The sequence below is a fragment of the Vipera ursinii genome (genome assembly GCF_947247035.1).
Source record: "Vipera ursinii genome assembly, chromosome: 3".
Classification (NCBI taxonomy): Eukaryota; Metazoa; Chordata; class Lepidosauria; order Squamata; family Viperidae; genus Vipera; species Vipera ursinii.
This window is the reverse complement of record NC_139516.1, coordinates 54,768,688-54,796,266: the sequence shown is the minus strand read 5'-3', so window position 1 is coordinate 54,796,266 and position 27,579 is coordinate 54,768,688. Positions and strand designations below refer to the sequence as shown.

General features: G+C 39.9%; 1 protein-coding gene across 1 annotated transcript in view; it reads right to left on the bottom strand.

The window, feature by feature from the left end:
* Window positions 1-480: 480 nt before the first annotated feature.
* Window positions 481-27,579, bottom strand: part of PTPRF (protein tyrosine phosphatase receptor type F) — a gene marked incomplete at its 3' end in the record, with an annotated part of 545,489 nt that continues 518,390 nt past the window's right edge. The window contains exons 24-33 of the mRNA XM_083360223.1: window positions 21,141-21,264; window positions 19,555-19,730; window positions 12,222-12,341; window positions 10,384-10,538; window positions 8,886-9,171; window positions 6,131-6,309; window positions 4,116-4,242; window positions 1,311-1,436; window positions 947-1,101; window positions 481-652 (exon numbers count right to left, since the gene is read on the bottom strand). Of these exons, the coding sequence (XP_083216349.1) occupies window positions 481-652; window positions 947-1,101; window positions 1,311-1,436; window positions 4,116-4,242; window positions 6,131-6,309; window positions 8,886-9,171; window positions 10,384-10,538; window positions 12,222-12,341; window positions 19,555-19,730; window positions 21,141-21,264 (1,620 nt within the window). The remainder of the gene's footprint in view (window positions 653-946; window positions 1,102-1,310; window positions 1,437-4,115; window positions 4,243-6,130; window positions 6,310-8,885; window positions 9,172-10,383; window positions 10,539-12,221; window positions 12,342-19,554; window positions 19,731-21,140; window positions 21,265-27,579) is intronic.

Sequence of the window (27,579 nt, the reverse complement as noted above, 5' to 3'; positions counted from 1 at the left end):
ACTATATCTGTTTTTTGTAATAATTCACACAGTGCTCCAGAAATTTTTCTCTCTCCAGCAACTGGCCAAATCAACTGTTTTCTTTTACTGTATCTCTTCTATGCTTAAAAAAAGAGGCTACAAATGTTTGTTTGAAACATTTTTTGTTTTAACTAAGCTTACTATCTATAGGCTAAATCTCATGTTTCATATAACACTATATTATCATTATGGAAACGAAAGCAAGGCCAGTCGTGGGCAATTAGCAGATAAGTCAGACCAGGTATGTCAAACTCACGACGTCATGTGACATCGTGCAATGTATCGTGACTTTTTTCCTACTGCCGGCAATGGGGTGGGCGTGGTTTCAGTATGATGCATCTGGCCCATGGGCCGGGGGCTTGACATGCCTGAGTTAAGACTATCCTATTTTCAGAATTAGCTTTCTCATATTCTCACTCCACTTTCATCTAATGAATGTTCAGGTTTCACCCTCTTCCATTATAAGGCAGGAAATAGCATGGCAAATGGCTTTACCTCTGTCTGCACCATGGCTGGTCGCTGTGTTCTTAGGGTCTTCACAGTCTGGAACATGTCAACTACACCTTCATAGCGCATACGCTCCAGTACAATACTCAATGTGATGAACACCCCTGTCCGTCCGACTCCCGCACTATGTACAAGGAAAGTAGTAAATGAGTAACAATCCCAGCTTGGATTGGTATTTGATACCCCAGAAGCTCACAACTTCACATAAAACCTCCCGCATTCTAAACAGCTTCAGTTCAAATGCCATGCTACACTTTTCTGCTTAAAACAGCAATTTGTCTTCCTTCTTAAAATGCTTCTGTGTTTAACACAACAGTGACATCAGAAGTTCTCAAGATTTCCTGGCAACCTTAATTTACCTCACCATCAGGCCTATCTTTAAATAAGTTTTCAGAGATAGCTTAATGCCCAAACTCACCTGCAGTGTACTGTGATGGGCCCATCCTGACCAAACTGCTCTTTAGTTTTATGCACTTGGCCAATGAAGTCAATAAAGCCTTCACCTGTTTTTGGTACTCCCTGCTCTGGCCAATCAGTGAACTGGAATTGCCGGATAGTTCTTGACTGCCCATCCTAGTTGTGGAAAAGAGAGTAAAGTCACTGCACCCTGATTTCATCTTACAGTGTTGCTTACTCCTGGGAAGACTGAGGGGAGTAAGTTAAATCTGGCTGTTAGGACAGTAAAGCAATGCCTGATGATAAATGCCTTTCTACACCATGGAAATTGCAGTTTCTGATGGAAACAACACGGAGGAATTCAGAATAAGCTGTGTAATACTCACTCTAGCATCAGTGACCTTAAACTCACGAAGGATATATTGAGGCATGTTATATTCAGCCATGGGATCCACTACAAAGTACTGGTACCGAGCAGAGCGTTCTGCTGGCCAATACTGGTGGCATTTTTCCTGAAAAGCAAAAAAGAAAAAGAAAGATATAATTCATTAGTGGCAAACAATATAGTACTACTTGCATGAAAACTATAGTATTCAAAAGTAACAGTGTAAGGTTTTTCTTAATAAATGGTTCCTCCCTTCCGGCTGGAAATGACTGATGAGTTTTGCCTTGAATAGCTCTTTTCCCCCCTCAACACTTTCCAATAAGCAATCAGGTTGTACTCTCATTTATCTTCCTGGTTCAATGCTTGATAGGCTTTATTGCTTCATCTGAACCTTCGCATTGTGTGGCCCTGTCAGAGAGGGTGTTTTCAGATGATGCTTTAAAACTTGCCGTCAATGAATTAATGCAGAGAAAAATCATATAGATGTTTTATATTTAAAAATTCAGATGCCTCCTTAGGTATTAATGCATCTCACTGACCACAAAGTCCAGTGAATGAGAACTACAATGAACAAAATAGCTTGAAGGTTTAACTCTCAAATCTGTAACTCCCTTCCTGTTATTTCTATTCATGTTGGCACCAGTATTGTCCTAAACTCTCACATTATCTATTGCAATACTCTATTTTTCTATATTTTTAAGAAACACGATCGTCCTACCCACTTGCTTAAATAACGTCTAAAAAACATGCCAGACTGATAGTCATTATTTGCTGGGAGATTTTCACGAGGTTCTGTTGTTGTTACAAAATGTACCACTGAAGTAATTTCTTCCACATGGCTAATGTCAGGTCTGCTGTCTGGCATACCAGTAATATTTTCTTGACTGTAGATCTGCCACAATCTTCTGTTTGACTTTTCCTGCCAGTAACCGTATGACCCCTATTTTGAATTGTTTTCTGAGATAATTTCCTTTGGTTGTGAATCTTCTTAGATACTCCTAATCCACAGCATCAAATTCAACCGTCATCTCTACAATTTTAAGAAAGTTTCCAATTTTTGGCACATATAGCTGAATTGAAGAACCACTCAAAGCTAGAGTTGGCCAACATTCTTACAACAATGGTAAGCCTTTTCAGAATGTTTTGGCAAGAATGAGACTCTGATACAATTTTCTCCTGGTGCTGTTCATCTAATCTTGCTCTCAAGCTTTTCCCACTTATGGGACTAATGATTTGATGCCTTCTCACGTGGCATGACAGATTTTTGCAAGCTACTCAGGGTAGCTTGAACTTTAGACTAGAAGAGTTTACCATAAAAGCAACATGCAAGCCTTGGTTTCTCCACTTTGTAATCCCTGGGGGATTTTATGCCCATAATGTGTTAGATGAAAAACTTCATTGTGGTTGGGAGCTTATTGTAATCCACGTACTACAAGGAAGTTCTCCAAACCACTGAATCAACAGTCCTGGATCATATAGACAGAACACTGAAGAGCAACTTAAAAAGCAGCTTTTGCAACTTAACCACATTTTTTCTGATCAATACTTTTTCAGTAATGTGCATGGTTATATCCATTTGAGATGGAGACACTGACACAGTAGTAGCTGCTAAGTCAAGAGTATCCTGACTAGAAGATCAGGCATCTCTTCACTTCCCTGTGAAAATCTGTGTTTCAGAACTCCTTCCTGCTTAAATACAAAAGCCTCCTGGTACTTGTTTGCTTTTTCTGAATGCTGCCCCAAAGAGTTATTATCTTCTTTCACTTATGATATAGGCATAGCCACTTTTCTCTGCCAACTTTGGAGGCTCTCAATGCTCAATTTAATGAAACAAACGGTAGTAGCAGAGGTTGACAAGAGAAGATACCACCATCCTAAGGGCCAAGTGGCTTCTAGTATTGTCTGTTGTTTGTGATCAAGTTGACTGCCTTTTTTCTTCAAATGGATTTGGAGAAGTAGGAGGATCCCTCACAAAGTGGTGTTAAATCAATCCAGACTCTTGGAGAAAGTGTTAGATACGTAAATACTAGAGGCTTTCGTCCACTTCCTCTTTCTCCATCAGTTCCTAATGCTTACTATTTCCTCTCACCTCCTCTCCTATCTACCAGTTTATGCTCCTTTAGTAACTATGCATCAACAATAGGCAGAATTTTCTTCACTTTACACAACAGTGTAAGATCTATTATTTGAGGCAATTCCTGCAGTTCACCACAAGATGAAGCCAACCCTGACAAAAAGCTGGCTGAGAGGTTGCTTTCTGAGTTGATTTTAGGGGACAGATCTTTTGGCCACTAACTGGAACCCAGCAGAACCTACCAGCCCTGAAGGCTTTTGTTTCACATTCTCTACCTTTTATTGATACATTGTCCTCAGTTCTAATGAGGGAAAGCATGTTTGGTTGCAGATCCCATCTATTAGGGATGTACATCTGGTGGGACCATGAAAAAGGGCCTTCTCAGTGATGGCTCCTTCCCTATGGAACAATTTCCATGGAGGCATAATTGGCCCCCATCTTGTTGCTTTTTTCAAAAGGCATCTGAAGATGAAGTTTCATCACTAGGCTTGGGGACCCTGAATAGAGATGGAGCCATTCAAGTAATTAGCTTGTGTTCCTGCTGCCATGGAGGGCAGGTTGGGTTTTATGGTTTTTGTATTGTGGATTTTTAATGCTGCAAGCCACCCAGAGTCACCTGTGTGTAAGTTAGGAAGCCATATACATTTGTTAAACAAACAATCAAGCAATCTCTTTATGGAAGATCAGGTCTGCAGTACAAATCTCCCTCTGGAACATAGAATGCTTACTAACCCGCCCCATTTCTCGCAGTTTTGTCAGCATCACTACAATGGTGGAGTTGTGTTCCCATAGCATTCTCCAGAAATCCTCTGTAGTCTCAGCCAAAGGTCCCTGTGTGGCGATGTAAGCCTTCTGTTGTCTGCAAGATATCAAAGATTAGTGACCAACTCTGGCACTTCTGGTATAGGAAGGAGACTATAACATACATCTAGGTTGGGTTTGGGCAGCCTTTTACAGTTTGTTAAATATTTTAGGGCCTATGTTATAATTGTTTTCATTTATTGCTTCAAAATTGCAGGAAACCTTATGCTGCCAAAAATTCAGTCGCATTGTTGGAGATTACATATATTTGAGACTTCTGATGAATATCTGATCAACTACTATCACCTGATCCATCATGAAATACATAAAGACTACTCCAAGTAACAGTGCTGAAAAGATTTATGTCTATATATGTCAGAAACCTTGTGTTTGCTAAAACATACACGTGGACTGAAATAACAGGCTAGATCATAGCTGCATAACATATGAGCCCATTCGCAGCTACTACTGGATAATCTGAGATGCACCTTTTGCAAAGGATCTAAGCAGCTGGCACATCACATGCACTGCCTCAAAGGATCTAATATCACAAAATCTAGGTCCAGAAAAACTAGAAATCATTGAACATCTGCATGCATAGGGAATTCTCTTTTACAGCCTCCCAAAATCTAAATTGTGAAGGCAGGGATAGAGGTCTAGATTCCATTGTGACATTAAGAAAGAATGCAAATCGAGTCAAATCTATAACTGAGACTGTGATGCCTTTATTTTACCACTATGGGGCACTACACATCCTTATATATAACCTTAGACTCCTCACTCATTTAATCTGTCAGTGGTGCTAAAAATTAATGAATCTGGTGTAGGACAACTGCAATGATGCAGGACAGAGATGCAAGCTGCTCCATGGTAGATTTATAAGACATCATAAAAGGTGAGAGCACAGTGAGGGTGAGGGGAGGAGAAACAAATAAAAATGCAGCTTCAGTAGCACCTTGGGCCAGTTGATCCCTTTTGATAAGGTGGAGAATGATTGCTCACTTCAAAGAGAAGGATGGGAAGAGATAAATGGGAGCCCTCAGGGACAGTTTCGGTAAGACATGAAATGCTATATCCTCCAGTTTGGCAGGCATTCAATAGTCCTCTCTCAATAGTAGCATTTCTGTTTTAGCACTTATATACATGAAAGTGTATCACACCATCTATAGTTGCTTTATTGGTGGTGGTGGTGAGGCACATACAAATTTAATAAATAAATAAAAATAAGGTGGCAACTCATAGGGTTAATGGCAGTATATGAAGCTAAGGCATCATCAGTAACTCTTCTACTTTTCTAGCTTTAACACAACCCAGAGATCTGATACCTGCTGAAACTCTTTATTCTTCTGGGGTGAAAACTTATTTTATATTCTTAGCTATCTGCCGTCATGTCTTTTTAAAGTTACCCTTCATATTGCCAATTTATTTGGCAGGGGTGTGTGGGGGGAGATAATAAAATAAAGGTCACTGCTTTCCCTAAAGCAAAAAAATATTATCCTATGAAATATCTCTGAATCCACTACTATTGGTAAACTGCTCTGCAGGCTCATTTCTTCCTTGGGCCACATGTTCTGCATCAAACCTTTCAAGTGATAGGAAGGGCTCATTTGCTTGTATTGCAATGCTGGAAGGAGATCTGACAAGATGTGCATGTGTTGGATAATGAATTATACAGTGAGGTGTCTACAGTGGGTTGGCTGCAGGAAAAGTAAGAATGCTGAAACCTGTAACTCTCAATTAACTTAATTAACTAATAAAGCTTGAAAGGAAAAGGTAGGAAGAGGAAAAGCACCAAGAAAAAGTAGTTTAATATACATTCCATAAATCTGACTGATTATGTATGCTTTCCCTTGCCTCAGTATTGCTTGACAGAAGTGTCCAAATTAAAGAAGCAAGATGAACATCACAAAACAGATTCAGACTTTGAACAAGATGGTATACTTTACCTGTAACCATCTACAAAGCTAGCATTGATATAATCCGAGCCTTCAACACCTCGGATTGGCTGCAGGCAAACCCGTGTCAGCTCATAGGGCATGATATTCACTAGGCGGTTTTTGAATTTGTTGCATGGAAGATTGGCACTGATGAATCGTGAGGTATGTGCTTTGGAATTGGCAAGGAGCTGTAAAGAGAAGTGACAAATTGGCAGGAGAAATCAAATGCAACACTCTCTAGGAGCAACAGGTCCTACAACATCGGGTACAATTTTTCACACTTTAATACAGAAAAAAAAGATTGCCTGAGGAGATGATAGACCTTGTTTAGGTAAAAATCACTACCATGAATTCCAGCAGGGAGAATATTCTTGCTCATATTGAAAGCTTCTAAGAATTTGTTGCTGAGCCACTGTACCATTAAGATGGGAAAGCACAACTGTCGCATTCCCATTTTATATTTTTAAATGAGCACCTGAACACATCTTGCTCATCTAAAAATTCATGAAAACAGGCCCAAATTTGATCTTCACATGTATCAGCACTGCACAATGTTGTCATTCAGCAAAATTGCTTAATTCTGATTGTGCAGTCCTCTCCCCCCACACACACAGCCCAAAGCCACCTAATCATTTTTATGGGTTTTCCAATCTTTACACTAAACAGGTACAGGAAGATCTATGAATATCCACATGCCTGGCTGCACCTGCTCTTAGTTCTGTGGAGTTTATTTGCCAGAAAACTACTCATCTGCTCCATCATAAACAAAATGCCTGGAAAGCAGGCAAGAAAATCATATTGATTTTTATCTAACGCAAAGTGAAACTGAAATGTATCAAACTGCCGGCCCGTGGGCCGGACACGTCATGAAGAAACCCCACCCACCCCATTGCCGGCTACGGTGAAAAAGCTCCGATATGTCGTGCAACGTCACGTGACGTCGCGAGTTTGACATGTCTGCTTTACAAGCATATTCTCCTGCAGCAGGCCATTTCTGTGATTCTTGAGTCTAAGACCAAGTCACTTTTAAAGATAGGGTTGGTATTTGTATCCCTGACCGTTGTTGAAATCTACTGTCAAGTCCCTGCTTTTATGTTCCTGCTCTTACCACTGCTAACTGCTAATAACAGGAGTCACTCAAAAATGGTAGACTGACCTTAAGATCAATTCTTATCATAACAGAAAGGGAAATGGTCAGGGCTTTTTTTCTCATAAAACGCTCAGAACGGAGTTCCGGCAGCTTTTTTGGATGGAACCTTGTAGGGTAGGCAAGGTGGGTTGTATGACATGTGTGAGTTCCGGCAACTTTTTCTTTTACAAAAAAGCACTGGAAATGGTATTTAAAAAATGAGTACTGGTGGCTCTCTTGCCTTAGCAGTGTTTATACTTGCTCACTCCTTTTTCTACTCTCTGAAGTTTTCTGAGTCTTGCACCCATCTCCTCTCATTAAAGCAGAATCAGACACCCAACTGTGCTGATGGCTTTTTCTTGCTTGCTCCTGCCACTCTTTCATAGGAATAGTATTTATAGGGAAAAAGAGCAGCTGCTGTTAGCCATCATTCATTCACTCCCTTCTCTGACTATAGAAATGTTCTGAACCAGCCCTCTTCTCGCAACCCCTATTCAAAAAGAAGAGACTGGAGAGCGTCCAAGGCTAAAAGGCTTCTGCCAAGATTTAATTACGCAGTTAACAAAAACACTAGAGCTTGTCTTCTCAAGCGGAAAAGTTGCTTTCAGCAACCAGCCCCTCCCCAAACACTCCTTTTATAGAGAGCTCAGGGCGTGGTCTCCCTGTGCCTCCTCCCGAGGAGTCCCATAGCCTTTCTTTGTTTGTTCCTGCTCGACTGCCTCCTGCGTCGGGCGTCCTTGAACAGGGCCAGCTGTGGGTCATCATCCTCCGCACTCTCGGGCTCACGCAGCTGAGAAGAGGTCCCCGGCTGAGGACTCTGCAAAGCCTCCAAACCATCATCAGCCGGTTCGTTTCCCTCCTCCCCCTCGTCTGAGTCCTCTGATACATCGGACCCGGCTGTCGGACCCACAGGCTGGCCCTGAGTCACAACACGAAAGGATTAAGCCCAGAAACAGGGTGAGTAAATGGAGGTATGGTGAGGAGAATCAAGGTGGCAATGTTCAGAATTCAGCGCTAGTTTTGCCTTCTGCTGCTTGCACAATAAATAATTCTGCTGACTTTAAAACTATATCCATAGCCTTTTCTGGGAAAATACACATATTGAGAGAATTAATAGCAGAGCTATTAACCAGTATCAAAGAGGTAAGAAATATTGGTATGAAATTACTACAGATGCAGTAAATGCCGACAAGCACCGATACTTGTGACCACAAAGGCTAGAGGCACTTGAACTGGTTGATTTTTTAAGGACTTAAAGTAGAAGTATTTCCAGGTAAGCTTTTCTTAGTGACATCATGAATACCCCAATTTCCACTGGGTTCTGGATACAGCTCCAGCTGCCCTGCACCGTAGTGAGGCAAAAACTTCATTTTAATCTGCCTTCCTATATACTTTTCTTGAAGCTTATCAGGACAGGACAGACATGTTGAGGACATACAACTCTGCATGCAAATATATTTTAACACTCTCTACAGGTGAAGAAATATATGAAAGGACCATTCCCCTTAGAAAACTATCATCTTTCCATCCAGGGATAAATTGTCAGTGAGAAATGACAAACAAGCATCTTATTTAATCCTATAGTTGGCCTGTAGATTTTACACGCACAGGTAAGATCATAAATAATCTTCTCACCTTAAACTCCAGTTCCATTGCTGTGACACTCTCACCTGGAGGCACCTGACTCAGTTTCTGGATGTGGGCAAAGAGATTGCGGGCAGGCACTTCAGTGTTTCCACAAGTGGCTGCTTCTAGCAAGGCTTCATGAATGAAGATATACTGATCCTCAGTTTGCACCATATAGTTTCTCTGTGAGCGCATGCATGTCACATGCCCATAGATGTCCACTGTCTTTTCATGCTTCATCCTCTCAAGCATGGCATCGATTACAATGAAGCAGCCTGTTCTGCCTACACCAGCACTGTAAAAGCAAGGCATAAAGCATGAAATTGGGGTCTGCACAGTGGCAAAGCTCTAGATATTCTGAATCTTTTCCTAGTATGATGCAAGAATAGCTTATTTTCAAGGTCATCTTTATATTTAAGGTACTATTAGAAATTCCTATAAGAAACACAGATTGACTGACCTTTGGAAATAAAGTATAACCTGCGAGGATGCTGAACGTCTCAGCAACTCTTATGTCCTATCTTACATAAGCATCTCTTACTGTGGAAGGCCAATGTAACCTAATCTTACTTAGTGATGGCACTCCTTATGGGACAAACAACTGACAACCCATCAACAAGCAACAAATATGGCATCTGACAGCAAAGAATTCTGCAGCAGGACATTTCCTTGCAGCTGCCCATATGCAATTCTTTACAGGATTTTAATAGGGAGAGAGTATCTGTTAATTATACATGACTCCCATCTGAATCAGAGCATGAAGAGAGAACATTAAATACAGTTTCGAAGGAGTTTGTGAAAGCTGCAATGATGAAGAGGTTTGTTCAGTAATAGTTCCCACTCAGCTGCAAGAGATAAATCACTGGCTGGATAAGATGCCAATTCCTAGTGAACTAAACTTTATGGCTGAAGCACTTTTTTCAGCTCCAGACTGCAGCATGAGAATTCATCACTATGCATGCAAATAGTGTGTATCTGAATACTTCAGACACTACCAGCAGTTTTGTGCTTTTATGTACATGCAAAATGATGCCAATATGTTTTTCTGTTGTCACAAAATTTTTACTACCATGTACATGTCCAGTTTGGGGATATTTCACCTTACTGTTTTAGTGAGGTTTTCATGTTTCAGTTTTAAATGGGAAATAGAAGAAATCCAGTAATAGTAATAATGGCAAGTTTTGTGAAGATTCACACGTGCACAACTTCAGTGACATGGTGTAGTTGTGCTATTGGATGAATATGTAGAATTCCATTCTAAAATTCCAATATGGATGCTTAATTGTTTCTAATGATGTGGTTGTTTCTTAAAGAAAACAGTGGCTTAAGAATTTTGACTATAAAATGCTGTATATATTAGCCAATACTATTGCTGCTGCAGCAGTAGGTTACCTGTAAATCCCCAAATATGCAACGTTGCCAAAATACAGAGATTTACAGTTTTTCCCCATCATATTATCCTGATAGTTCATCAACACAGATTTACATAAGTAGGAATCACCCTTACCTGCAATGTACAACCACTGGGCCAGCATCTGGAGGATTGCATGCTTTCACTCGTCTTAAGAATGCTAAAATAGGAGTAGGGTATTCTGGCACACCATGGTCAGGCCAAGCCATAAACTGAAACTGTCGCAGTTCCCGTTTTTCACTTGACCCATTCTGCAGATAAAGCCAAAACATTTTAGCTGGAATTAACGGGCAGCAGATGAATTCCTTGATTTGGTACTCATGCACTATAGAATATTAAGGACTTTTCTACATGCAAGACGATTGCGCATCTTCTCTTACTACATGCTTATTTTTTGTGTCATTTGCTTCTATTTTTTAAAAGTATTCCTATAGATCCCTTGCTATGATTTATTGTTCAATGAATTTTCCTGTGTTTGTAATATGAATCCGTGTGCCATTCTGAAGACCATATACTGTACAAGACAGTAAGGAAGATGACTTTAACAAAGATGTGCAGGAATTGTTACTAAGGCAAGAGGGGCTGAAACATTTTTGAAGTCAAGACCAAAGACATAACATTCAGAAGTAGCTCAGGTACATGACTCCCTAATTCACTGAAGCATAAATAAGAGGAAGTACAGATTTATAAAAAATTTTATTAAACCCATCTCATTAATAATAGTTTCAGTCTTCCAGTGTAATTTATTTCCTGGTCTACCTGGTAGACTGATAATATCTGAGGGATACTGCTTTTAAGTATTAAAAAAACATTCCTCGGGCTATTTACATATTTAATTACAGGTAGTCCTCGCTTACCGACTGATGTTCTAGCAACCATTTGCAATTAGTACTATGCTGAAAAAAGATATTTATGACCAGTCTTTAAACTTCTGGCTGTTGAAGCATATCCACAATCTCTTGGTTGTGAATCGGCTGTGCGGCAACTGGCACATATTTATCACTGTCATGGCAATCTGTGGGCACATGATCACCATTTGAAACCTTCAGGCCAGTTTCCAACAAGCAAAATCAATGGAGTAGCTGGCCGGAAGCTGCAGTCATGTGGAATTGACATAAGTTAAGCATGGTCATGTGATGGTTCACTTTATGGCTGTGTCAGTGATGGAGCTGCTGGTCTCCATTTCAATGGGTAAGGGATATCTACAATATATCTTAGCACACCTGGCCTGCACTGTAAACTTCAAACTAAAGTTGTTTACAGTCATGCGATGCGCATATTTATAAAGACATATAGTATGTACAAGACAATGGCCTGTTCAATTCCATTCTCTTTTCAGCAATCTGTGGGCACATGATCACCATTTGAAACCTTCAAGCCAGTTTCCAACAAGCAAAATCAATGGAGTAGCTGGCCGGAAGCTGCAGTCATGTGGAATTGACATAAGTTAAGCATGGTCATGTGATGGTTCACTTTAGGGCTGTGTCAGTGATGGAGCTGCTGGTCTCCATTTCAATGGGTAAGGGATATCTACAATATATCTTAGCACACCTGGCCTGCACTGTAAACTTCAAACTAAAGTTCTTTACAGTCATGCGATGCGCATATTTATAAAGACATATAGTATGTACAAGACAATGGCCTGTTCAATTCCATTCTCTTTTCAAACTGGATAAAAAAATGCTGAATATGTTTTTGGGAAATAAGGAAGACTACACTGTCTAGGGGGCTGGGATTTCTACTTTATTTATCAGCCTTTTTTATTAATGAATTCTTATTATATGTCATGGGGCATTTTGTTTATTTTATTTTATGATGCTATAATTGATTGTAGCATGTTGTTCTACATCTATACTGCACTTACTTATAAACATGCAATTCCTTCTCTTTCTCAAATAATTCATTATAACTCATTTCCCCCCCTTTTCCAGTACCTTGTATAGGGCAAATGTTCGGACTGTGTAAGTTGCAAGTTCAACTGTATCCAGCAAAGTCACTTGGATCAATCCGTAGGTCTCTGTACCACGTCCAGGCCAGTATTGATCACATTTCACCTGCAATAAAAACCCAAAATTAATGGATAGTCCCTGGAATGTAACTTTCATTGGGTTCCATAACATAGATTGATACTCTTCTCCTGTTGTAATTTTCAAATTTTACCTGTATCTACTAGAATTTATTGACTGACAGAAGAGGACATATTTGGGAATAAAATACAGAAACACAAAACACCCAGACTGCATTTGGCCAAGACATATAGAGAAACTGAATACTTTTTGTCATATCTTACACCTCATTTTATAAGAGGCCAATATGGCTAAATGACCAGGTAGGGAGCAAAGAAAGATACTTGATGTTCAGAAGCAGGGATAAGAAGCAAGGATGCTAATAGATATAAAAGAAAGAAACTGAGAGAAATGGTCAATTCAAAAGCAATTTCTTTCCATATAATTTTCTGTCCTTTTCCTGCTCTTCGGAAAGATTGGTATCTGTAGACAAGCATACTCATTTATCCTCTTCTTAGGGTGAGTATGGGAAGCCTGTCTCCAACCTGTAATCCTTTGCTTGGGATTCTGCTCAGGTTCCTAACATAAGGTCACCAGCTTCATTTTTCCTCGGTATTAGTTATGAGAGGAAGGGTAGTGCCTTACGTCGGCAGGATAGTGCAGGTGCCTAACAGAGACTCACAGCAAGAGAGCTTGACCAAGAGAAACTTAAGAAGCTGAGCAAGAGCAACAAGCTCAGGAGTGGAATGGGTTTCATCCCTTTGCCACAAGCCCAATGCATGTCTGGTCTATGGTGCACACAGGGAGAAGTTCCTTCAAGGGATAACCAAAAAGGCTACTCTTGGCTGAGGTCATTAGTCTCCTTAGATGGGAAGGGCCAAAAAATATGAAACTAATCAGCCTGTAGTGCCCACTTTACTCTGTTTTTCATTCATACCTCCACACCTGCAATTACTGATCATCAAAGCCAAAGACTAAGATGGGAGTAGCAGCATGTATTTTGCTCATAACACAACTACGGATATGCCTGTCTAAATCCCTGTCTTTTCTAATGAGAGAAACTAGCCTGTTCCAGGTCAGGTGGAAGTAGCAAAACATGGACTATATTTCTCCATGTCCAACTGTCATATTTCAAAATATTCGTGCATGCTAAAATTTTCCCAAACATATCTGGCCATCTGCTTTTTATTCTCCTATATTTCTCTCTGTCTTGCCCTTTTACACAATGAATCAATATTTGATTAAAACAGGATAAAATACTCTGCCCAAGAAACAGTAAATGTAATTATACAGGACGCGTAGAGAAAGTTAACAACAGACTAATTGGAAATCAATGACGTTCTGCTTTTTAATAGTCAACGCTTTTAATGGGTGAGCCTTGTAATCATTCCTGGATGAAAAATGAAAGAGTATCCTAGAACGTAGAACAGTTCTACTGAAGTGCACTTTGTTTGCTGTGATTATCTGGAATTCTGTGTTCAGCCTGAATGGCCAAAGAGCTTTTTACACATGTAACAGACGATATACAGGAAGGAAAAAGTTGGGCTAGCAGTGATTTGAGCAAGGGCCTTCTTTTCCATTCTTTCTCCAGGGAAATTGTATTACTGTCTATATACAAGCATAAAACAAACTTTGAAGTAATCTATCCCAGGATTTAATAGAGAGCCCTAGCTGGTAATTGAAAATTATTTATTCATGACCAGATAAGAGTCACTCACATTTTCTGCCAAATTTACTCATAATGTTTATGCCCCATTTTCAAGCTCTGTAAATTTTATGCTGAAGCTGATGCAGGATGGCACTAAACCAGATAAGAGAGCCTTTCTTCTGGCACTGCTCACTTCTCGTTAATGTCAGGAATGCTCACAACCTGGAAATTCATTTACTGCTGGCAGCCCAGTGGTCCCTCAGTTGCTGGGAGAATAAGGAGGCTTCCACACAGAGCTTAAACAACGGGAGAAGAGTTAGTTTAATACACAACTCTACCAAGACCCATTCTAAAGCTTGCAGTCTGCAAAGCAGGGGAAAGTCTCTAATTTATTTGGACTTGTATATTTATTAAATGCAATTAGAAGCTAGAATAGAAACATGGATGAGAGATACCCTGAATTAATTTTGCATTTAAAAGAGCCTTAGTGGATTTGGACTCCCGGACTGGAGACTATATTATCAAGAAGCCATTTTACTATGGCTTAAAGAATGGATTACGTTGAGAAATAAAAGACTATTGTACCTAGAGGGGCATGACCTACAAATTGGTTGGCATGGCTTTCTATGGTACGAGAAAAGTAAAATACATAGATACTTCCAAAATCGCTTTATAAGGAATGTACTTCTTTTAGAATGGGAAAGAATAAAGCAGAAAATCTGTATTAAATTACCCAAGTGGCTTTCAACAATGGAAGCTTTTGCTTACCCAAATGTAATTAACTATGACAAAGTCATTACCTACGAAGATATTCTAGATAAGAAAGGAAAATTGAAAAAGAGACAAGACTTACATCGACAAGGTATTGACTTAGCATGTTGGCCATATTTGCGAATTCAAACAAGATATAGAAAAGATGCAAAGACAATGGGATTTAATAAAGAACAGACAGAATTTGATCAAATATTATTAAAAACAGACAAAAACCTGATTAAGAAACTTTATAGATTTCTGCTAAACTTGAAGATGGAAGAAGAACAAGCAAAAGATACAATGATAACATGGATAAAAAACTGGATATTCTATAGATTTGGAAGACTGGAAAAAATTATGGGATAGAAATATTAAGTTGACTAAAGCAGTTTCATATAAAGAAAATTTGTATAAAATGTTTTATAGATGGTATATGACACCAGTAAGATTAGCTAAAACATTTAAAAATACTTCGAATAATTGCTGGAAATGTAAACAAAGGCCAGGTACCTACTACCATATCTGGTGGGTATGCCCTAAAGCGAAAAAGTTCTGGCTTAAAATAATACATGGTTGGAAAAGATGACTAAAATACAGGTTGAATTTAAACCAGAACTGTTTCTGTTAGGAATATTATGAGCTAAGTATGAGAAGGAGAATGAGTATCTAATATTGGATGTATTGACAGCAGCAAAATAGCATTTGCCCAATACTGGAAAAATGAAAATCTACCAACTGAGGAGATTTTAATCAAGAAAATTTTAGAGTGTGTAGTAATAGATAGATTAACCTTAGAGATTAAAGAGAAAGAGGATTCAATTTATTTTAAAACATGGGATAAATTTTACCAATGATTAAGAAAATGAACTAGCGAGAAATGAATGTGATATGTTATTTTGAATATATATTAGTAAGGAGAATGATATGTATTGACTAATTGATACCATTTATGATTATCATTTAGCATATATATTATAGCTATTTACTGTTATATTAATTAGTGTTAATTGAACATATGTACCCGGACAATAGTCTGTTTCCTAAAGCTTGAAAATGTTATTGGGGGGCAACCCCAATGTTGTTCCCAACCCCATTCCTACCCCAATCCCCATCCTAACCCCATCCCAAATCCTGATCCTTACCCTGGTTATATACTCTTCCTAACCCTATAAAATTCAATAAAAACTCTTATATACAAAAGAGCCTTAGAGATGGCATATACTACTGATTTTGTTGCCAACTGCAAAGACACTGGATGTAGAAAATGATCTGCTGTTTGTAGGTTTTATGTAGTATACAACTAAAAATGATGCCACTGTCATCATGATAGGATTTTTGAGTCATGAATACCAAGCAGCTCACAGATCTTTTTCCAAGACTGTTGCTATCTCACAAGATTTGGAAAGTATTTGAAGCACTGAACTCCAGAAATACCAGATGTCAAATGTTTAAGGCAACAATTCAAGGACAAAGCTGAGAGAGTGGCTGCACCTGTTAGCATTTGTCTGAAACAGCTTTCAAAACTCCTGGGTTGGGAAGAAGCCCTCATGCTTGGAGATAAGAAAAGGGTCAAGCTTCAATGAGCACTGAAAAGATGCTCAAGGGTGTTTAAATGCACCTCCTCTCATTAGAAAGCTCCCAGGAGCAGGGATGAGGCTTTTAGTTCATGCTTTACTTCCATTCCTTCAATGCCTCTTTGACTGGTTCCATTCTAAGGCTATTATGATTCCTCAGAGACAAGGTCCCCTAGGTGGGGGGGGGGGGTTTTCTATTCTATAGGAACCGCATTTTATATCTGTAAATACTAGCAAAGGGAACCAGGCCTCTAATGAGTACTAGTACGAACTCTTGTTAAGTGAAGAGGAACAAATGGGTAAACATTCTCCCTCCACTATTTGGCTGGGTGGGTGGGCAGGCTAAGTATGTCACCTCAAGAGTGCTACTGCATCCTCCATCTCCTAGTAAGTAATTAGGAGAGCGAAGGATGGGAAGTGTGCTACCAGAAGATAATGTGAGTTTCAACAGTAGCAAGGCAGGAAACAGAGACAGGTGCCCAAAGGGCCTTACAAAACATGTTATCTTGGAGAAACACACTGGGGGGGGGGGCATCTTCTGATAGCTGGGCAGCCCCCAAACAAAACTAGCCGGACTTTGGATATTCATGTATTCTGACACGCACCAAAAAAGGAGAGGGGACTATTTCTCTTTTAACTCATCTGCAAACATTATTCTAAACACAAAACCCTCTTCTAGACTAATAAAGTCTAATTAATAAAGTGCAAGCAAATAATAAGGCTATTGCTTAAATGCAATTATGCAGCAGCAACTGAAGTGCTTAAACTATTGGAGCTTATGGGGCATTCACAATGTACCTCAAACTGTTTAAGACACAAAGCTGTCAGCATTTTGCTATGCCAAAAGCACAATCAGATGTCACATCAAGAAACTAGGTCTTATTTTTTATGTTTGTAATCTATTTCTTGCCACTGTTTTGGCAGAATAGGCTTATTATAATGTTTATCTCTCGCCACCCCTTTCATCTTCACCACACACAGAGTAATGTTCTGGACGACCGCACATCATTTTGCTCACCCTACCTTAAAAAAAGAAAGGGTACCACTGCAGAACATGCATAAAAGATGAGAAGAAAAACCACAGCATATATGGACTATCTTTAGTTGAATAAATCTTAAAAAAAAATAGGGGGTATTTAGTTTGGAACAAAAGATTACTGATGAGGGATCCAAGAGAGATTTATGAGATTGTGACTGATGAACAATTAGAAAAAAAAGACCTCACAGAAAGCTTGAAGTTACCTATTAAAAATGAAAGGTATGCATTTATATATTTAAGTTAATTTAAAACATATTTTTCAAAAATGCATAGCTAACTTATTAGAACACCCACATTAGAATGTTATGATGCCACATGTACCAATTCTTTTTTAAAATTAGAATATATTAACAAATGAAGGACTGAACAATAAAAGGGCACTAGTCAAGACACCCTAAAGTATATTATTTTGAGTAGTGTTTGCCATTCATCAGCACAAACAACACTTTTTCAACCTGAGTTAGAAATACAGGCTCTTTCCAATGTGCTCTTTGCAGTTCTGTAGTATTTTTGTAACACAAAGACTGGCATTCCCCTTTCAGTATTAATTCAGCAAAGCTTAGGATATATGGTTGCATGCATTGCTCTCCCTCCATACATATCCCCCACTTTTATTTAACTACTCCCTGAATATTCCCTATCTCTATTGCCTTACTCAAATCTATTTGACTAAAGAAATGAGTGCACCACAATCCTGTGGTTGGCATGGAAACGTAAAATATTCTGTGCTCATTACAAGAGATGCTATCTTCTGAAGAACTCTCTGCCCAGGATCTCCAATTGAGCTCTATGTTTTGCAAGGGTATTCTGAAACATAGGCATCTTCTATTCAGATACCTTAAGGCAAATAAATCCTTTTTACACATTCAAACTATGTGCACAGAAGACAGAATTTAATATGGCTATAATTTTTGGGTGCCAGACACAGCAGAAGACACCTGCAGAATGGCTTATCCTCCTTGGGTTGAAAGCAGCTACCAACCAACAGGAACGAGTAACAGATGTTTTATTCCATGCAAAGAAAAAGTCAGCGCTGGGAGTGAACTGCTCCCAGCGCTTTACATAGCCGTTCAGATTCGTAGCCCCACCCCAGTCCGCAAGCCAGCATTAAGTGGTGGGAGGACCACTTATTTGGCAGTTCAGGCCCTCCATTTTCCTCCGGAACAGGCATGCAGGTCCGGCAGCAATGTCCCGCCGTTCTATGCTTCGTGGCCTGAGCTGTGGGGATTTCCCTCCCCACAGCCACTGCAGGGAGGTCCATGCCTGCAGCCACGAGGATGCCACTGGGATTCCCCTCCCCACAGCATGATGCTGGATAGACCCGCGCCATCTGCAGAGTGTTCCCGGCGGCCTGCTGGTTTCCCAGGGGCAACCCAGCTGGTGAGGAGAACAGGGGAAAGACGGTGAGCCTGGAACTGGCCCTGACTACTCTGGAGGGTTCCCGGCATTGTGCTGGCCTCCTGGCGGCAGCTCCAGTCAGTGAAGAGAGCAGGATGGGGGGTGGCTGGTGTCCCAGAAGCGACCCCAGCTGGTGAGGGGAATGGGGGGGAGCCGGTAAGGCTGGAGCCGGCCCCGATCGCTCTGGAGGGTTCCTGGAGTTCCACTGGCTTCCTGGTGGTGGCTCCAGCCGGTGAGGCCAGGAGGGAGGGGGCAGGCCGGCATGGGGTTCTCCCCCTCCATTGTGTGTCGGGCCCACGGGGCTCGACAGCTTCTCTCTACCACAAATGACCATACATAGATTACACAACCCTACTCTGATGATATGCTTCCTAGTCTGTGGGGTCAATTATGCCAAAAGTGTGTGATTTGCTACTGCAAATATATTCCCTCCCTCTCCTTTGATTGCTTTTGAATTTCACAAGGAGTGAAATGAACTCATGCCATTAATTCCCCCAATTATTCATACTGAGATTCTGTTACTTATATGGGATTCTATTTATAAGAATCTTACCCTGGCCCTTCCAATTATGAATTAGCCATAGCATAGGTGACCACCTCATAAAATAAATAATTCACTTAAGAACTAGATGGAAAAGGAAAGTCCATGATGGATGTGTTGGTACCATACATTATTCCTCTTCTTTTTCTGCAATGTTGCACCACTATCATTTCCCCAAAGATTTATCATTAGAGTTCAAATATATAAAGCTGCTAATATTCTTGTTAGCACTGCATTTCCAGTATCAACATGGACTACAACTCCGTGAATCATTTATGGTCTGTGGGAGAGACCAAGTTTGTTCATACCCGAGACTTTTCCTCCAGTCGTGTCATCATGACGATTGTTGCTGTACGTTGCTCCCATACCATTCTCCAGAAGTCACTGAGTGTCTCAGGCAGTGGCCCTTGTGTAGCAATGTAAGCGTTCTGTTTGCGGTAGCCATCAATGTAATTGGCATTGATATAGTCACTTCCAGGGACCCCTGCATGACAGAAAAAGGGCATGAATCTTCAGTAATGGGTAAGTAAAGAGACAGCCAGAATCCTGAGTTATTCAGAGAGAGGGTAAAGATTATAAGGAAGCCGGTGCTACACTAACATTTGACTTTAATTCTATTTGTGGGGTTTTGATTGATTTTAATGTATATTATCTTACAGGACTCCAGTAAGAGTGCAGAGGTTTATAAATGCAATAAATAAGTAGCTCTTGACTAAATGCAAATAGATGGGGAATACATTTTAATGGATATTTAAACATTATACAAGAAGGAAATAGTGTGGAATATGACACACATGCTCAATCATTCTGGACACAATCATGGCCAAAGTAAGATTTGTGCCATTGTTTTTGTGCCTTGTTAATGCAACAGCATAAAATGAAAGGTTAGTTATTAGATGTTAGGACAGTTTTTCAGTCTAAGTCTCTTAGAGAACAATATTTCTAGAATTACATCTGGAAGAAATGAATAAATAGCTCTTTCAAATAAAGGCAGAGTTGGTTTTGGAGTACATATTCCGCGAAGATCACAATTTTGCAACCTGACATTCATTTTGGAATTAATGGCTTAAAATAAAAAATGATAAGGACATTTACTAGGTTACCTTCTACTTCTAATGAGTCACATCTTTTTCTTTTCCCCAACCGTTATTGTTTTGTCCAAATACAATATTACAACAGACTGAATGAATCAAATGATTTGGGACATGAGTGCTATAAATTTAAGAAATAAATTTGATAGAAAACTTAACTCCTGTCCTTACATAAATCCATTATAGTGAAAATATGACAACAAGGAGTTACACTATTTGGGAAATCATAGTGCAAAAACAAAGGGATAAATAAAACCAATAATGTTGCTCAATCATCTGGATCTAAAACTTCTAGATATGGCAGTAGAAATGGCTGTCTACTTATTCTTTCATAAAGATGTGCTTAAAAAATGCACATTCTGAAAAATGAACTTTTTAGATTGACAGGATAATGTCCATACACTGATCAATTCAGTAGTGAACAATCTTTGGATCAAAGACCTATATATAACACAGTGTGCTATAAAATAACACAAGTCTTAAAAGAATGTATGAGAAAACTTTCTACTATATATATGCACATTCTTTCATGTAAGTTTTTCAGGTATAAGTAGGATGTTGAGTCTTGAGGAACATGTTTAATAATTATCAAAAAGTACGGAGTCCTAGTGCCCATTCATTCAGCTGCATCAGTTAATCAACCTAGAATCTTGACAGTGTTGCAGCTTTATTTCTGTCTTATGTTTTGTAGTCAAAGTTGGATAGATAATTGATTCCACACTACAATGCAGAAACTTCAAAACCTCAAAATCTCATGTCTGATGCTGCAGTTTATTAGTGAAAGTAGCTGTTAATAATCTTACCATCAATGGAGGTCAAGATGACCCGAGAGTGGTCATAGGCAATCACATTTGCATAGCGATTCTTTGGTTTGTTCACTTCCAAGTTGGAGTTCTCCCAGGTGAACTGCTGCCCAGGATCAATGGACTACAAGGTAAATGATTAAAAAAAACGAAGGCTAAGTGTCTTTTCTCATTTCTCTCTTTCTCACATACACACAGCATATTTATTACTTTTCCAACTATTATACATTTTCTCAATGTTGAAACAGTATTGAATAATACACTGAGTAAATGTAAGTTTCATATGAGTTATCTGATTGATTCAAAGAATTTACTTGCTAGGTGGGACATTCAATCTTGTTACCACTTCCATCTATGCTAGAGACAATACCCAACAGTAATTTTAAGAACAGGCCGTTTGTCAGTTAAATACAACATTTAATGTTTATTTCACATGAATTCTCTAATATGTAAAACCTGAAACAAAGATGTGGTATGAATTGAATACTGTCTCATATCAGTAAATTTTCATAAGAAATATAGCTAAAATATAGTATAATTAGAACTTTTTGATGCCTAAAGGCTAACTTTCCAAATATCTTTAAAAAAAAAAGAGTTAAGAGTAGAAGCGCGCAAGTACGCAGGCCGCACAAACATACACAGACACACACACACCAAGAATTTCTCAGGAATGTAATGAAGATGTGATGATTGAATTTATGAATACAGATCAGTGGACATAAAAAATGGACTGTGTGTGTATATGTATTTATGCATACATGGAAAATGAACTGCTCCCTTGCAACCTATCTCATAGCTTTACCTGACTTGGCATGGCAAATATTGAATATTCATCCTGGAATAAGCATCTTGGAATGCACTATTGGGTGGGTGTAAATCATCTCTCCCAACTGCTATTCTTTCCCCACAAATCATTTCTCGCATTACTTGCCAGCAAAGAAACGACAATCCGGGTCCTTAGATCAATATTTGCTGTTCAACATTTACACCAGAACCAAATCCCTTATTTGCTTACCTCAGCTACTATAAAAGAGAAGTATCAGTCATTTTTCCAATAAGCCAGAAGATTATATGCCAGGAAACTAAACAGCAAAAAAACAAAAATGACAGCAGAAACACTAAGGTAGAAACCCAATTAACAAAATCAACTACCGTTGTCTACATTTAGGTTATTTCTAATATATTGAAAGAGGTCTGTGGGCTGTGTACAATTCCCGAGGACTACTTGTAGTCCTCCAACATTGCATGATCAGATTTGATGGCAAAGTATCTACTTTGTGGCACTGCAATTCTTTGGGTTCCCTTGCTTAAAGTAAGAAAGGGATGTTTCTGTGTGATTTCTGCCTCCATTTCCATTTTACAAAGCCTAAGCCTCTGACCAATTCTGAAATCTTTAAAGATAGAAATAGGAGCGAATCAGGCCTCTTCTTTAAGGGCCTGATGTTCCTTTAACATACACACATGAAGGCTTATAAGTCCCTCCAAAGTGGTTGGAAAATCTTGGCACTGCCAAGCTTTATTAACAAACAGCACACGTATCAGTATCAACAGAAGGAATGATGGCCAAGTTCAAGATATTAAAGATGCCTTTCTGGAAAAATTGAACATCTCCACATCAATTGTAAAAGATTTCCATTTCAAGGAACAGCAATTGGACATATAAAAGGGATTTTCACAACTTCAGCAAGAAGGATAGAACCTCGTAAAGTGGCTAATAAATGGTTTGGGAAATGCAAGAAGAAACCAAACTATTATCAGCATAATAAGCAGGCAGTGCAAAGTGACAGACCAATTTTTATAGCTGACTGTCGTCATATGAAGCACATCTCCCAACTGATAGAGACAGGTCCAGGGGTGATTCTAGATAAAACTTTTATAGACAAAGCTGTATTTTATCCATGGAATTTTATGAAGGGTCAGCTAAGTCATTCTTCTATACTCAGCCAATATTTCCCTGTTGTCTCTTTCTAATTCTTCTAATCCGCAGAGGGAGGAAAGAGTGGAGTAACAATGCATTTTTTTCAGCCAACATGGTGAGAAAATAAACAGCCAAGATATGGTTAGATGAACTATGGCAAATATGGATTCATTGGAAAAGTCTCTCCTAGCCCTAATCTAGTAAGATTGTGAATCTGACTATGAAAAATTATAGCTATTTACACCCCTATCATGCTATTCTTTTTTATGGTAATCAACATTACGTAAAGATCTCTTGAATGCACATATTCTTTGCCCATTCCATTTTTAGCTTATAACAAAATGGCTGTGTTTGTCAGCACTACAGAAAGCAGCAAACAGTCCAAAGTTGCTTGGAGCTGTTCATCTTATACTTAGGTAGGTTTGTTTTGTTCCAGGAAAAAAAAATCCATCCAGGTTCCTCATAAAAGGAAGTTCCCAATTTGCAAGAAATCTATGATAGAAAACTTTTGCTCTTGGACAGGCATTTCACACCTTCAAATTAGCACAAAAAAATGGAGGCCATCTGAAATCTGACATTATAAAGAGCGATGGACAGTTTAAAATAAACTAATAAATAATTATAATCCAAACTACATTTCAGTAGTTGTGATATTATATAATAGGTTCAAATTCAGAACTTTTTCATTTTGTTTCCTAGATGTTGAAAAACTTCTGCAGAGACTTAAGAAAAGTTACCCTGTCTCATACAAATTTTTACATTCAAGATACCTGATAGAACTGAATTTCATTTTTCCGAGTATGTAAGAAGTGAAAACAACCCTCACAGCCATTTCACAGGCCTTTTTCAAACACAGAAGGGTTGGGACAGAAGTACAAAACTCACCTTTGTACTAAGTCACACTAAAATTGCTGCAATGTGTTGGAAAAGTAAGGGAAAAGTGGCACAAATCAACCATCTATCCCCAATTCCCAGCAATGCCATTACAGCAATTGTCTTGCTGCGGAGAAAGTGTAAAATCCTTGACTATTCTGTCATTAACAAGCCCATAAGAAGGCAAACAGATGAGAAAGGCAGGAGAAGGAATCCACCTGGCTGCAAAGAGGTGCTAATTAAATATGCCTGCAAATGAGTGACTCATTTAGTAGTGAAATGATTTAAACTCTGATGAATTAACGTGCACCTGTTTTCTCCTTAGCACAAACAAATGAGTAAATAAGGCAGAGGGTGCTTAGAATGCACCTGAAGACCATTTGTGCTTGTTTTACAGATGGGTCACACCAAATAACTACCTTTTGTTTGGTGGGATATTCAATTTTTTAAAAAAACATTTGAACACACAATTCCTTAAGCTCTCATCCCAAGACGTGGTTTTAACAAACCCAACATGTCTCTTCATGACAGCAGCTCTTTGTCAACACAACCACTGACCAATATCCAACCATAAAGCTGCTCAAATGAGAAGTCAGTCACAGGACATTATTCTTACAACCCGCAAGAAAACTTTCTACTAAAGCAGCCGAGTTTTTGGCAACCTGTACATAATTGAATAAATAGACACACTGGGGAAATGAATCCAGATACATGCGTGCAAAATGCAACTGAAGATTTCACAACCCCAAATGCTCCCAGTCATAAAAGCTTGTTGCTACTGGTGTATTTTTCCATCAACTTTCCCAAATGAGATCCTGCCTGCCTGCCGTGGGCTGAAATGCATGTCCTGTCTGCAATGCAGAAAGAAAACAAGGGTGGAACAGCAGACATGTACTCTGGTAATATGTAACTGCTCTCCTATGTGCTGAAGCAGCATCTGAGGGAGCTCTAAGAAATGCCAGCAATCTTGTTCTGCTGTCAAATGGGGGGAATCTAAGGAAACTCTGGAAGAGAAGGTCGGGAGGCTGTTTGGGCAGAAGGTAGAGAGCTGTAGTGAGGCACAGACCACATTTCTCTTTCTTGGCTATAGCTGTCCCCACAAAACTATGTATTTTCACCTTGCCTGAGCTCTGAAGGGCTCCTAATGCTGTGGCAGACAATTGCAAGGAAGGGTTAGAAAATAATTCAGGGCAGATTCCCAGGAGCATTTGATAGTGTTATATGAACATTCAAGGGGTAATTATAAACATATTGTCTCAGCAGGTGGTTGGGAAATGGTAATGTAGAGCTTTCTATTGCCTTCACAGTGTTATCTCAGAAAGAATCAAGCATGCAGGACATACGGGGGTGTTACAATTAGAGTTTCCACTCTAATGGAATAGAACAGGGCTGTCAAACTGCCGGCCCACTGGCCGGTTGCATCATGTGGAGGCCACGCCCACCCGAGCTCCGGCAATCTGAAAAAAGTCATGACATGTCACATGACACAGCGAGTTTGACACCTGTGGTATAGAACGAGAGAAATATCCTGAATAATTTTCCCTCCTATTCCATGGTGGCAAGGAATTAGAACCAGCAACAGAAGCAGTGATTTTCAGGAATTCATCCACTGCAAGCAGTGCTGTTTGATAGACAAAAGGCTGCTGGGATTTAGTTCAAAAATTTTTATGACAATTTATGCACATTCCATTACATAAGAATATATAATACTACAGGGATTGCCTGTCTGTGTATATGTATAAGCAGATCGTACCTGCATTTAATAAATATGATTTGATGTCTCAGAGTATAAAGAAAATTTCCAATCTTAGCCCAGAGCACTTTCCCTATTTCCATAGGGAGGAAGTGCAGATATTTGGAATTTTGAGAACATATTGTGGTATTCTCAAAAAAGGGCTACTGTTGTGGGCACTATGAAAACACCCAATTGCTAGGCAATAAACTGGGAAGGATGCTCCTTGCTACAGCCTCTATTTATTTTTTCCTACACCCAGGATCCATTTCCTTCTCTAAACCAGCTGTAGCCTTTCTCATTTTATAACATTTTCTACAGTATAAGGGACACCGACACACAAAGGTGTGCTTTTATATGTACATGTAGTCCTCGAGTTACGAGTGTAATGGAGCCTGCCCATTCCGCTCGTAACTCGAAAACTCACAGAGTGAATCTCATACCTCGAAGGAGATCACTCCCTTGCTCATTAATATGCACACGGCTCGTTAAGTGAACATGAAGTATCTCAGGGTGGGGAAGGCCATGGAGGTCCTAGTGATGGAACAGGCCTCCAAGGCTTTCCCGACCTATCAAGATACCTCATGCTTCCCCCTCCCTTCACGCCACACCAGACTCACCTAGAAAAGATCTGTCTTTGAACAAGCGTTAAGTGAATGCTCATAACTCAAGGGTTACCTGTATTTAATTAATTTATACTCTACATGTCTGCTCTGACAAGTGCTCAAGGTGGTTAACAAAAATTAAAACTAAAAGACAATATAAAGGTTTAAAATACACATTTAAACTAATGCTAGAATAAATACTAAAATACTAAAATCACTGAACAGTTGAAAGCCTAGCCACAAAGATCATCTTTCAGTTTCAGTTTCAGTTTCAGTTTATTTGATTTATATACCGCCCTTCTCCTTGGTAGGACTCAGGGCGGTTCACAGGGCATATATAAAAAACAAAAAACACTATACAAAAATTAAAAAAGAATTAAACCCTTGCCCAATAAAACAGTAATACAGATTAAAAACAATTAAAAAACCCATAATCCCCATCAGGCCAGACCAGCTAATTCGAACAGATGGGTCTTCAGGCCCCGACGGAAAGTTCGAAGGTCTGGTGCCATCCGGAGCTCCACCGGCAATTGATTCCATAAAGCCGGGGCCCCCACAGAGAAGGCCCTCCCCCTGGGGGCCACCAGTCGACACTCCCTGACTGGCGGCACCCTGAGGAGGCCCTCTCTGTGGGAACGCACAGGGCGGAGGGGAGTCGATGCCGGCAGCAGGTGGTCCCTGAGGTAACCCGGACCCATGCCATGTAGGGCCTTAAAGATCGTAACCAACACCTTGAACCTCACCCGAAAGACAACTGGTAACCAATGCAGCTCGCGGAGCAAAGGTGTAACATGGGAGTACCGGGAAACTCCCAAGACAACTCTCGCGGCCGCATTCTGTACCAGTTGGAGCCTCCGAGTGGTCTTCAAGGGAAGCCCCATGTAGAGAGCATTACAGTAGTCAAGGCGAGAGGTCACGAGCGCATGAGTGACTGTACACAGGGCATCCCGGTTTAGATAGGGCCGCAACTGGCGCACCAGGCGAACCTGGGCGAAAGCCCCCCTAGTCACGGCCACTATATGCTCTTCCAAAGTAAGCCGCGAATCTAGAAGGACTCCCAAGTTGCGAGCCCTATCCACGGGGGGTAAGAGCTCACCCCCCATAGAAAGAGATGGAACATTTGGAATGTCCCGGGATGCCGGAATGCACAGCCACTCAGTCTTGTCAGGGTTGAGCTGAAGTCTGTTCCTCCCCATCCAGACCCGAACCGCCTCCAGGCAACGGGACATCACGGCGAGGGCATCACTGGGGTGGTTTGGGGTCGAAAAGAAAAGTTGGGTATCATCGGCATACTGATGATACCCAACTCCA